Genomic DNA, 13865 nt, shown 5'->3' with positions numbered 1-13865 from the left:
TTAAACCTAATATAGGTGTTTCAAAGAATGAATTTATATTTTTGTTTCACTTATTTTTGACTGACTTGTAAATGTCTCTACTAATGTGACAGTTGGTCGTTATGCGATTCAAAACTTTCTTATAGATAAAATGACTATTAAAATTTAACAAAAATATTTTTTACACTAAAATTCAGCTACTTATATTTATATATAGTTATACATATTTAATTACTAGCAGAAGATACGGGTAGAATATGTCTGTTTGTTAAATTTTTCTATTTGATTCTACTCATAAAAAAGATTTTATTGTTATTTTATTAAAACACACGTGTAATAAGTATTGACTCAAAAAAATAATACTTTAATTATATTATTTTCAACAAAATATACAATAAAATTTGACACTTACTAAAATATCATGATTTGAGTAATTTTTCTAAAAGAAACATGGCTTGACGCGAGGATGAAAGAGGCTTTTTGAAGAGAGGATAAAAGAGGTTTTTCTGACCTTGATCCATATTCTTAATCGTATGTGTGTGTCAGTGTGTGAAAGACGAAAGTCTAAGAAAAAATAAAAAAAAATGAGAAGAAAAAAAATCTCAATTCATATAAATTTATAAAAAAGATAAGGATATATAAATAAATTTATAATTTATTAATATTTTTTTAAATATTTAACGTTAACATGAACTAAATTTAAAAAAAATTATATGGTATAAGAATTCAATTTAATTTAAAAAATATATGAAAATTAAATTAAAAATTTTATAAAATTATTAAAACTTGCAATATAATTAAATCTATTGAAATAACGAAATATGATATCTCTCGTATGAATAAGTAACCTTAGATAAGTTTGCTGTGTAGAAATCCGAAGGACAAAACTAACCCTCTTAAGTCTGAAGTCTTAATAAATGTGAAATGTGTTAGATATTTAGATGACAAAAAGAAAGTGTAGCGTGGCGAAAAAAGAAATATGCGTAAATACATATGTATTTTTTCATATAAATTATTAATTATTAAATTTATTTATTTTATTAATATAAATTTATAAACTTGTAAGAATTTAAAAATTAACTCAAAAATTTAACAATTTTATTTTTTATAAAATAAAATTCATAAAAATAAATTATGAATATATCAAATTAAAATTTACAAAAAAAATTTACAAATTTAATCTCAAAAGATAAAAGATTAATAAAATTATATATGAAAAAAATATTATTTAATTATTAATATTAAATACATACTTTAATTAAGATAGACTCTTTATTTGTGATGAACAAACTTAAAAGATTCAAAAAGATAGCGAAAGACCCAGAAAGAAAGAGAGGCCGAGAGAGGGCGGAAACCGGATCGGTTAGCCGGTTAGGGGGGGTCGGGTTTCTTGGGTGTCGGCCAACCTATGGTCCCGACCCAAACACAAAAAAAGAATTAAAAGAAAAACAAATTATCTATCCTATTAGCGTGATAAATAAATTAAATCAGAAATTTCCATAGAACTCAAAAACAAAAAACAGCGTTGTTGTGGTTTTTGTGAGCGGTGCGCGGTGGTGGGTGCGGAGGTGGTTGTGGGCGAGCTCGGTTCCGAAAGTTATCGCTCTACAACAATCTCAATCTTCATATTTGAATCGCTACTCAGTTCCTCAGTGCTCAGGTACGCGCCCTTTCTTTTCTCCTCTATTACTTCTTTTTGCCCAAATTACTCAACAATAACCCTAGCTTCCTCAGTCTAGGGTTCTCATGTCAAAAATAAGATGCTGTTGATGATTTTAGGTAGAATAATTTGGAATTAACCCTTGCATATGATATATTTCGATTGACAGATACTAAGAAAAGATAAAAAAAGGAAAATGCCGAAGGTAAAGACTAACCGTGTTAAGTACCCAGAGGGATGGGAACTCATTGAGCCTACACTCCGTGAACTTCAAGCGAAGATGAGGGAAGGTTCGAACCTGTTACTACGCATTCCTTGCTTGTTGGATTCTGAAATTACATGAAACTGAAAAAAAAAATTTCTTTGTGCATCTATCTTATGTTGCAGCTGAGAACGACCCTCACGATGGCAAAAGAAAATGTGAGACTTTATGGCCTATATTCAAGATTGCTCACCAGAAGAGTCGCTACATATTTGACCTTTACCACCGGAGGAAAGAAATTTCCAAAGAGTTGTACGAGTTCTGTTTGGATCAAGGATATGCCGACCGCAATCTGATCGCGAAGTGGAAGAAGGTATCTCCCTTTTTTGTTTATTCTTGTTATGCAAGTTCTTTCTGTGCAATAGGGCTAGAAATTTCACTGAATAAGAATTATCTAGTTATTGATGAGTGGATTTACATATTTGGCTTATCTCATTTGTGCATTCTTATCTCTAATCTCTTATGGTTTTTGCTTGAATTGCAGCCTGGTTATGAACGTCTGTGTTGCCTGAGGTGCATGCAGCCTCGTGATCACAATTTTGCCACCACTTGTGTTTGCAGAGTGCCCAAACAACTTAGGGAGGAGAAGGTTATAGAATGTGTTCATTGTGGTTGTAAGGGTTGTGCTAGTGGGGACTGATTTGGGCACAACTCTAGTGTATCACTTATTGGGGTTTCTTATTAGAATTGTGTCGCCAATAGCTTCTGTTTTCTGCAACTCTTATGGTGCTTAGTGCTCACTTCCCAAGGTTGCATTATCAGCTCAATGACTCTTGTATTGGGAAAATTATCTAATTAGTACTAATAGACGATATATTATGTACCTTCAGATTCGAGAGCTGACATCATTTGCTACTAAACTAATTTAAGCCTGAGAGTGAATGAAATATTTAATGTTAATCGAACACGTTTATCTTTTTTATTTCAGTTGTATTAATCTTTATACTTCTAGTGCTTAATTTTGTTAGCTAAACAACCCCGATTATTATAGCATTCTCGTCCAAGATAATTGCTAGTTCTTAGAATAATTTTAGGTCAACTAAATGGACATTGGATAGAGGATGTTGCACACTATTACACTAAGCCTTAATTAATTTATAAGCATGTTCCGAAATCTTACATCTTATATAATTTATGAGGAGCAACTATTAAGACAGCTATCATAAGAAACACAAGGATGAGGACATATCATGCAATCTGCCCCAAGTGTTGCTGCAGAACAAAAAAGATTAAGCGACTGAATACATGCGGATACTAGAATTGTACAATTGTACTTTCCACGAGGCAGCTTAGTTTCTATGGTACTTCATGAAATCTACTTTTGTGCTTTGCATAGGATATGATAGAATGTGATGATAGAGTAATATACACCCCAATTTTACACAATCTTTTGCTAAATTTCATGAGTTAATACTCACTTAAAATTTATCTCCTTCATTACTGATTGCAAGGGAAAGGGCAAGTCCTAACTCCTAAGGCCTGCTTATATCTCATATAATTCTTCTAAATTAACGGAATCCATTCAACTAAACTATACATAACATTTACCTAGGCAGAATCTCTGGCAAAGTGTCAATGATTACTTAACAGCAATATAACTTTGCTTATCTTCTATAAAGGAATGAATATTGTCACTTTCATTTTTAATATATTCATGTGAAAAATACAATAAAAAGAAAGCATATACAAACCAATGTAACTTGCTTTATCATAAATCTTCTTTACACTTAAGTAAGACAACATAGATATAGGAACACAATGAAATACTTTTCTAAATGCCCAACTCCTATATATTCTGATCTAAGCTACTGTTGATCTATTGTACAAAAAAGTGCAAGTAGGGGGCCAAATACTTGCGATTAGAAGAGTCAATGACCAACTCCTACTTTAACTGTTGGGTAGCTAAAGAATGATTATATTAACAAACATCCCCAACAAGTGACGGGAAAAACCAAATTCTTGAGTATTTTAAGAGGATCTAAGTCAAGGATCAACTTCATAATTGCACAAGTTGTCAGCTGGAAGCTCTTGAATGGTATTAATTTTCTAGTATTATTTACAGGGATGAATCAAGAGGCCAGACTCAATGTACTTCTAATGAAAATCCTGTAAGATGTTATCTTTTTGGGAACAAAAATTCTCGAAATGCACTGTCTCCTTGATTAGTGGATAAGTAATTGATAATCAATTCTGTGGTGGTAGCATCTACTGAAAAGCCTTTGTCTGTCATTATTTGAAGGTATTTCATGGACCTTAAAGAATCCTTTTTAATTAGTAACCCTTGGACAAAGACATTGTAAGTGGAGTAGTTTGGCGGGCAGCCATTCTCTGCCATGTTCGTAAGTAAGTCTTCAGCTTCATCTATTAAACCTTGTTTACAGAGACCTTTAACCATAATGTTATAAGTATACAAATGAATTTGCAGACCTTTAGCAGGCAAAGAAGAAAAAAGTTTCGACGCCCTGTTTACTTCTCCAGCAGCCCACATTCCATCAAGCATAATATTATAAATCACAATGTTAAGATCCAAACCACTCTTCTCCATTAATTCAAACAACGATGTTGCCTCGGAAAGAAGCTGGCATTTACATAGACCATCCAATATAACAGCACAAGTCTGGAGATTGGGCATCTGGCCATGTTTGTGCATACTGAAAAAGAGTTCTTTTGCAGCCAATGGTCGACCAACTCGACAAAACCCACCGATAAGAGTGGTCCAAGTGACAACATCAGGAACGAAACCAGCATTGACCATTTCATTCAAAAGATGCATAGCCTTATTTATGTTTTTAATCATACACCATCCATGTATAAGTGAAGTGTAAGTCACAATGTCAGGTAAACAGCCCCTAGTAACCATCAAGTTAAATACTTTCATGGCCTCATTCATTTCCTTTTGCAAACAATGTCTATCAATCAATGCATTATAGGTAAAGGCATCTGGCCGCTCGCCCATCAAAATCATAAATCCAATTGCACTCTTAGCCTGCATAACTTTTCCTTCTTTACAGAAAACATCCACTAAAATGTTTAGAGTTTGCAAATCAGGCATCATCCCCACTTTCATCATCTCATCCAGCAGGGAAGCAGCATCTTTCCATCTGCCAAAATTGCAAAGACCTTGAATCAAACAACTGTATGTGACAATATTTGGTTTAATACCTTTGCTGCACATTTCTGAGAACATATTTAAAGCCTCAGACACCAATCCATCCTTGCACAAACTATCAATAATTGTGCTGTAAACTACAACATTGGATCTACAATCTCTTTCTTCCATCTTATGTAGCCACCCAATAGCCGCATTAGTGTCACCCATCTTACACAATCCATTAATCAACACTCCATAAGTGTAAACATCCAATTGATAACCCATCTTTTTCAAACTTTCAACCATCCCCACTGCCCGAGCCACATCGCCTTGCATGCAAAGCCCATTAATGAGAGCAGTGAAAGTCGACAGAGGCGGCTCCAATCCAAGCTTGAACATGGTCGCAAAGACAGAGAACCCAAAAGGCGTCAACTTTAATCGACAAAGGCAATTAATCACAATATTAAGAGTAAAGCAATCAGGTCTTATGCCCAAAGAAGAATTCATGTATTGAATCAAAGATACCGCAGTTGTGTAATGCTTCATCCTCACAATCACACCCAACAACAAAGTGAAGTCAACCACAGATGGCAAAGGCTTCATCATAGCCATAGAATGAAACAAGTCCACAGCTTCACCAACATTACTCAGTTTACCAAGCTTACACCTGTCTCTCAAGGAGTTCCTGAAGTCATTTCTTTTGCTATTTCTCACACAATCATCATCATGATCATCAAGGTTTGTGGCACTAGTTATACAAGTAAAGTGAAGTATGGGGAAATGGAAAGAAGCAAAAGGAGGAAGATTGAAAATGGAGTGAAAGAGAGTACCCATGCGTTGATGAAGGTGAAAACGAGACCGAGAAGCTATTTGGGTTGGCACCATTCCTTCAAACACGCGCGCCACACCGTCTTTGCTTCCTCGTACTGGTAGAGCACTGTGAAAGAAAGAATCAGAATCAGAAATAGAATCAGAACAGAGAATACTCTCTCTTTTGAAATGCAATGTGAGGTGAGGGTTTTGGGTTCCATTTTTTCCTGAGAGCTGCTCAGGGTTTATGTCGATTTTTGTTGCCACGGACAGGGTCGGAAACCCCAACCTAACCGGAATCAGATCCGAAACCATAACACAGGATTCGGATAGTAAATGGTCCAAGGTTTTGAAAGCCAAACCAGTCATTAAACCGTTTTAATTACTGGTTCACTAATTTATTAGTTCAACCAATTTAATCATAGTTAAATTGAAATAACCGTTTTATAATAAAATAATAAATAAAATATAAATAAATAACTAATTAATAAATAAGTTCATAACAAGTGCCCATGATTATACATGATACATTCAACTAACACAGCATATAAAAAAGTGATAAAACAAGTGACAATAAATTACAATTAAAATTAATATTAGTAGACAAATATACAATTTTTATAATGTTCTCTCTGAAGAGATATTGGGATGGTTACACATCCAATAAGAAATGCAGAGAAAAGAAGTAGTAGCAGAGAAAAATAGAAAAAAAAAATAAGTGGTAATTATTCAATAGTGAACAGTAAAATCATACAAGGTGAAAATAGATTTTTATATATATCCTCACACTTTGCACTCACACCTTTTATATACACTGAGCAAGACTAGCAAACACCAATTCATAAAATCAGAAACTTAACACCTATTGAGAACTAACAGATTTAACTAATCTTGATTTTTTTAATTAATTAAACTTTGACCAGGTCCTTCTTCTCTTATTTCTACACTCTCCAACCTTAACTCCTCCAATTACATGTATAGACTCTAACAACGAGAAAAAAAAATAGGGAAAGAGAATAAACTACAATTATTCAATAGTGAACAATAAAACCATAGAAGGTGAAAATAAACTTTTATACATATTCTCACACTTTGTACTCACACCTTTTATATACACTGATCAAGACTAGCAAACACCAATTCCTAAAATCAAAAACTTAACACCTAAAATTATTAAGAAGGATCATTCTACTAATACTAAAGGAAAACATAATAACTATTATTGATATGATGAAAGAAGTAGAAGTGAAGCCAAAATCTATATCTATCTATAAATATATAATGGTTAACTAGCCAAATAGTAAAATAACACTATTTGGCACTATTATATAGTTTCTGAGAGAGTGACAGGTGTCTCCAAACCTTTTCTTTCTTTTCTCTTCATGTTACGCTATTCAAACCTAAGGTGTATTCCACGTGCCGTGACAGGATCATGAAGAGAGTATTGCCCAAAAATCCTGCTATTGCCGAAAGAAGGATGTAGCATTATTTTACACAACGGTTCTTTACATAATTCAAGCTCAATGTATCTCTAATCCCAAAATCCCAATTTTGCGACACACAATGGGCAGACGTAGCATTTGATTGGTTGATAACACCATCACAGAGATCGCCTTTCCTTGAAGAGGCAGATGCTTAGATTCCCGAGCAACTTTTGAATTTGTTAAGTGAGATTATGTTAATCTATATTTTGCAATTTTTGGTTGATTTGATGGATACGGATGTGTAATTTGAATGATCAACAGTGTTGTTAACAACTACTATAAATACTTATCAAGAAAATTATTAAGTTGGTATTAGTTCTTCAATATTGATGCTTATTGTTTGTCCAGGATTAATACAATCTGTTAGACAGCTGATCTTTTTGATACATACTTATGGTCATGGTTGAACCAGTTCCATCTAATATGCGAGATAATGGGGTTGATGCAGTTTCGGAAGTGAATCCAACGAAGCTGTCTTGGTCTCTAGTGGTTGGAGTTGTTAGGCTGTATGAGATGCAAAACCAGTGGAATCCGGCTGAGGTTTACAATGTGGAAGTGGTGTTGCAAGATGAACGGGTATGTTACTAATGTTATTATTCTAAATTTTATGGATTGGCTCATTAGATATATGCAGCATTAACTCTCTACATTTAAATTTTATTTTCTTTTGTTGCTAGGCAAGGGTGATCGAATCCAGTGCAGCATACCAAAACAAAATATCGCTGTATTCAAGACTCTTATTTGGGAACATGGGCTTTATTCTATGAAAAATTTCATTGTGAAGGATTGGGGAAAAGGGGTTAGGACCTGTGGTCACAAGTACAAGTTAAACTTTTAAAACAAGACGTCAGTGTCACAGCTAACAAGTGGGATGACGTCCCTTTAATCCCTTCCGTTTTGTATCTTATGTAGAGGTTCAGGCCATGCCTGCTGGAAATGAAAACCATCTCATAGGTATCTTGAAAGACATTTTATTGTTATTTTTTATGGTTTCAACTTAATCTGTGTAAAAAAATAATTTTTTTTTATCATTTCTTATGAATGGGATTTTTTTTATGTTGTGCAGACTATATTAGCTATGTTGTAGGTAAAGAGGATGTAACAAATATGGTGACAAAATCAGAAAGGGAGTGTAAACTTCTAGCGGTCTATTTGGAGAATCTGCAGTATGTTTGCTACCTAAATTATAATTTCCAACTTGTATAAAACTATTTTCATGTTGTGTGTAATATATGTGACATAGACTTTTTATTGACTTTTTTTTAATCAATTCTATGTGGCTATGTGCTGTGTTTAGGAAGAATCTGTTGAAGTGTACCCTGTTTGGTGACTTGGTTGACAAAGTTGAAATTTTTTTAGATAAAGCTGATGATCAGCCCTTGGTGATGATGACTCAATTGTTCAAGCCTCATTTGTATTTGAATGAAATCAACATTCAAAATAGTTTCCATGTGTCTCGGATTTATATTAATCCTGACTTTCCCAATGTTGTTATATTTAAAGATAGGTACGCAACTCATTCAGGTCATGAACTATAAATGTTGTTTACTTATTTGATGTATGCTTAAATATAACGTCATTGTGGTGTTGTTTTATGGAATATTTGGTATGAGTCAGCCTGATGAAGGAAGGAGATCTATGCTCACAAGGGATCACTCACATTCAAAGTCAACCACCACATTCCGTGTCCGATGAAATCAAAGGGGACTATGTTAAGTCAGTTGAGGAAATTCTGAACATGAGAGAGGTGTGTTGGCAATTTAAAGATGGTTTATATGTAGCTCATTTAAATTATATTTAGACCGATATGTTATGTTAGTGATAAGTTTCTATAATTTTAGGAATATACATGTTGGATGGTTGGCACTATAGTTTCTATTGAGCATGGTGTTCGAGATTGGTGTTATGCTTCGTGTGGATCCTGTCCTCTGAAAGTTCAAGTTAATAAGGATAGGTATTGGTGTGAACGTTGTAGGAAGGGCGGGTTCAATCCTTCTCTTAGGTAATGAAATCATCTTTTTCAATAATTTGATTTTATAATTTGGGTGAAATAGCTTATGTCTCTGTGTTCTAAAGAAGGAGTATTAAAAAAAGGGTACTTAATCAAAAGAATATTGAATTCTAACACATAAATTTACATTCTTTTGGCTAGGGGTGTTCGTAAAATAACCAAATTGTGGTTAATCGGTTAAAAAACCATAACTACATTTTGATTAACCAATTTAATAAAACAATTTTAAAAATCAATTTTTAACCGGTTAACCAAAACCAAAATCAAATTTTATGCGACTCTTGTGTTTAAATTGGTTAACCAATTTTTACAGGTTTTTAACTGGATAAAATCGGTTTTTAAGTTTTTAACCGGTTAAAAACCGATTTTAAAATTTTTTGAAAAATCCAATTTTTATTTTAAAAAATCAGTTATTTTTTAAAATTGGTTTTTATTTTTATAACCGGTTAAAAACTGATTTTTGAATTTTATAACCGGTTAATAACCAGTTTTATCACATAAAACCAATTTGGTTAATTAAGCAAATTATATTTTTGGCTAACCTAAAAACAGGTTTCGTTTTTGGATTAACCAAACTATAAACAACCCTACTTTTGGCTTATAATTTTTTAGTACTCCTTTTCAGTACTATTTGTTTATTTAATTTGCTTTTCGTAATAGAATAAATCATTTAGTTTATAATTTATATTATAAAAAATAATAATAATAAACAAAGAACATACTAATTCACACACAGTAAAAATTATACAATTCAATTTATATAAAATTCGTTATATGATAGTAAACAAAGTAAATACTAATTTATATTATATTTTATATTAATAAATATAGAATTCCTAAAGAATATAGTTAACAGGAATTGTAACTTATTAACATTTTTTATAATTTGACGCTAATTTATGATATACTATAAGTCATAAGTTTATTTTTATAATGTAAATGAGTGTATTCATATTGGCTATTAAATATCTATGACTCATTATTTACTGCGCAACTAATTTTTTAGTGATTATGTATTTGTAAGTATCGTCTTAATGTTACCGATGGAATTGGGTGTATAAAGATAATCATTTGGAACTATAAGGCTCGGGTCATGGTTGGTAAAACTGCAAATGAAAGAATTGATGGGAGTGTAAGTTTTTTATTTTCGTAGTGATGATGTGGTTAACTTTTTCATGCTTGGATTTCAAATTGTTTTCAATTGCTATTTTTTTAATGTTTGTAACAGAAAGATGATCATGGTGAATCCTATCCTAAAGCTCTAAATGATATACTTGAGAAAAAGTTCCTTTTCAAATTATCGGTCACATAAAAAAAATTAACTGTGTGAAAATTGTCTACACTGTCCTCAAGATAAGCGATGATAAATTTATCATAGGACTTCATAGCTCTCATTTGTCTTCGATGGATACTTCTGTATGTTTTGAGGTCCTATGAGTTGTTTGCTATATAGTTTAGAAAACATAGTTAATAATATTTAATTTGTTGATATTGTATTTATGGTGTTGTAGAGTGTTGATGAATCGATTCTGAGCAGTTTGGCTACAGGTGGTCAAATTGGAACCGATTCTGGTGTCAATAGTGCATCTGTTGTATGTTTATCAAAGGTGTTTATCAAAGGTGAATAATGATTTTGTTTCATACTATTTATTAATTTATAGCTACTAATATTCATTGTATAAGATTGTATTAATTATTTTGTTTGTATACAACCAAAATCTACCAGGATAGTGGTACCAACAAACTCCTAGAAAGGTTGCAACACATGATATTGCATCTAATTCTGATCTTCCATACATCTCTCCTCCTCAAGTGCAAGGTTCCAGTAACAAAATTTTTAGACGAGGTGGTGCAAAAAGGAAAATAGAGTAATTTATCGTGTTTCCTTTTAAGTTGTATATTATGTTTGTTTGTTAGTACCCTTATGCTTTTGCCGTAAACCAAGTAGTGGTGGTGTGTCCACTTATCCTGTAATTCCAGTCATGTTTGTTAGCACCCTTATGTCACTTGTGTATTATGCGAAAGTTGGAATCTATTCCTTTTCCTGTATAAACTTTTATCTATTACATGTTCTAAAATTTATATTTACTAGCCAGAGTATTATGGGTTGTTAATGAGAATTACGAATTTCAGTATTGTTGGCAATGCTCTAAGATCAAAATCGAGAATACATGCATTTGAAACTTCACATTAAAGTTGAAGCATATGTCTCAAATTCTTGAGCAAAAGAACAAATTCCTAGGATACATAGTGACACATTCCTAACTATGTTACATTTAGCACTATAACAAATATAAATAATATAGCTTGATAGAAAATCTTATATCATGAATCATATCATGAATCATAGCCCATATCCAAAGTTTAATTTTCTAGTTGATCATAATCGTATCAGACGACTTCTTTTCAAAATCCTCCAACATGTATCCTGAAATATGGAACATCGCATTAAACGATTATAAGTGTTGGCATGGACATAGAAGAGAAACTTAGTGATGGTCCTAATCCTATGAAAAGTGAATTCAATTGTAACTCTGGTCCTAAACTTATTGATGAGTTCTACCTCAATGCAATTGTCATATTCATCAACTGTAGAACAAACGTTCTAAAAGTCATCTCCACACGTTTCCAAGAACCCTTTTGGGAATTTCCTCTCATGCTATTGAAAGATAAGAAAACTATATAGAGGTATGTGACAAGATCAAATGGCTATTATGGAGTTAAATCTCACTTGTCCTTTATATAAGGAAACTTAAGAATCCTATCCTGGCCTTCTGACCACTGATTCTCAGTCATTTGAAGTCTCCTGCAACATAGACTTTGCGAATAAAGTGGTCAACTATGCAATTGTTTAAAGTTTGATTAATTGGTTTCAAACAGTCAAACCTAATTCATTGACAGAATAAACGCATGTATGCAAATTTGAAAAAACTCAATTAACATACTACATACAGTACCAGGTTAAGGGCTAACCAAGCAAAGACGTTTTACCTATTACGGCACTCCCTTATACGATGGAGATTAATGACGAAAGTTTTCTTCTTCTGCCTCCTGAATTTGAAAAGACGTGAATGTTATCTTCAAATTCAAGCTTTGGAGACTCTCTACCGTATTTTCGTCATTTTGTGTTAATGCCTTCTTATTTTCTTTTTCTTTTAGGTCTATGCCTGGATCCAAAAGCTGGCCCAAAGCTGAAAATTGAACCCTTATAACTACCCAACCTGGTTTTAACTGTAGACCTCCTCATTTGGTCTCTCCATCATTTCGTATGTATTAGAGGTACTCTTCCATGGTTGTGGAAGCTGTCATTCATCCCTGGCCGCCGCTACTATCATCGACGAAGTTGCTTCCACAAGCTCTGACTCCTCTGAAGCCGCTGCTGTCACTGCTGATGGAGAGTTAAAGGATCAATGCAACCTTCGGTGTAGGCCGACGGTGGCAACTGTTAATTATCGATGGAGGAGACGACATCGTTGATGAGGAAGACGATACTGTTTTAAGGGCGCTCAGGGAAACAACGCTGATTTGGATACCTCTGAGGAAGACGATGTCGATTGGTGTAGCTTGGGTGACCTGGGACTGTTTGGCCATGTGCCATGACAAAAAAAAGATCAATTAAAAAGATTGGTATAGGTAGTATGGATGGGGTTTGGGTATCATTTTTTGTGATTAGCCCAATAGAAAAAAAATTCAGAATAAAGTAGTTTGGGTGGGTTTCTGATTCAAACAATGGGATCTGGGACTTCCAATGTATCTAAATAAAAAAATCATGAATGTGTAGATTATGTAACTTTACAATAAGAAATGATACTATTATTTTTGTTTCATTTTGTATTTTTCAAATTCGATTATTTATTTCTTTTTTTATGTTTGTATTTAGTTTTAAGAAGACTATCTAAAAGGTGTGGGATCAAAACACCCGTTTATAGACTACTACAATTAGAGTACTGAAAATACATGTACTCATTGTCGAAAATAGTTGTAAAATAAGGCCTATAAGTAATGTACCTAAATATAAGAAATGCATCTACAAGTAAATTAGGGAAGTTTGTGCATTACTAAAAAACTTTAATAATAAATACTGAATAAAATTATAGGTTAAATAAGATAATGTTAATGATTATGATAATAAAATATTGTATTCAGGTGAATGGATATATTTTTTTAATTAGTAGAATGAGGTGAGATCTTAAAAATTTCCTTGAATTACTCATGTTTTAATGAAATACGTTTTTTTATGTTTGTTTCGAACTAAATTGGCAAGTTAAATTAGTTTATTGTGTTGTATGTTAGTAATTCAACTGAATCGATAAAAAAATGTTTCTATATCAAAGATATTTTATGTTATAACAAGAAATAATTTGTAGCAAAACGTTTTGTTTAAAAAAAAAGCAAATTCCGATTGGATTAAATGTTAAATACAAAATTTTAATCCTTTAATCAATTTTGTTTAACCAAGCAGGTATTAATTTTTATATATTCTGCGACTATATATATATATATATATATGTGTATTATATAAAAAATAATAGTAAATGAATAACAAGTTCATATTTGTTTTCTGGTGA

The 13865-nt window shown here is 32.5% G+C and overlaps 2 protein-coding genes across 2 annotated transcripts; one reads left to right on the top strand and one right to left on the bottom strand.

Moving 5' to 3' along the window:
* The first annotated feature begins 1244 nt into the window (after window positions 1-1244).
* LOC112792641 (protein BUD31 homolog 2) lies at window positions 1245-2806 on the top strand. The gene is made up of 4 exons (XM_025835959.2): window positions 1245-1639; window positions 1809-1929; window positions 2027-2214; window positions 2386-2806. Exons 2-4 carry the CDS (start codon window positions 1836-1838, stop codon window positions 2539-2541), a joined length of 438 nt encoding a protein of 145 aa, XP_025691744.1. The 5' UTR covers window positions 1245-1639; window positions 1809-1835; the 3' UTR covers window positions 2542-2806.
* Window positions 2807-3585: 779 nt separating this feature from the next.
* Window positions 3586-6056, bottom strand: LOC112792640 (uncharacterized). Its single transcript, XM_025835957.2, has one exon. The coding sequence runs from the start codon at window positions 5875-5877 to the stop codon at window positions 4018-4020; it is 1860 nt and encodes a 619-aa protein (XP_025691742.1). The 5' UTR covers window positions 5878-6056; the 3' UTR covers window positions 3586-4017.
* Window positions 6057-13865: the final 7809 nt, after the last annotated feature.

Source organism: Arachis hypogaea, chromosome 13, assembly GCF_003086295.3.
Source record: "Arachis hypogaea cultivar Tifrunner chromosome 13, arahy.Tifrunner.gnm2.J5K5, whole genome shotgun sequence".
NCBI lineage: Eukaryota > Viridiplantae > Streptophyta > Magnoliopsida > Fabales > Fabaceae > Arachis > Arachis hypogaea.
This window is presented reverse-complemented; position numbering and strand designations above follow the sequence as displayed.

What these genes read in the sequence shown, in the direction of transcription:
- LOC112792641 (XM_025835959.2), top strand. Translation starts at nt 1,836, where the DNA reads ATGCCGAAGGTAAAGACTAACCGTGTTAAGTACCCAGAGGGATGGGAA. An exon ending in TCAAGCGAAGATGAGGGAAG is followed by an intron (nt 1,930 to 2,026) that starts GTTCGAACCTGT and finishes CTTATGTTGCAG; the next exon opens with CTGAGAACGACCCTCACGAT. An exon ending in TGATCGCGAAGTGGAAGAAG is followed by an intron (nt 2,215 to 2,385) that starts GTATCTCCCTTT and finishes CTTGAATTGCAG; the next exon opens with CCTGGTTATGAACGTCTGTG.
- LOC112792640 (XM_025835957.2), bottom strand. Translation starts at nt 5,877, where the DNA reads ATGGTGCCAACCCAAATAGCTTCTCGGTCTCGTTTTCACCTTCATCAA.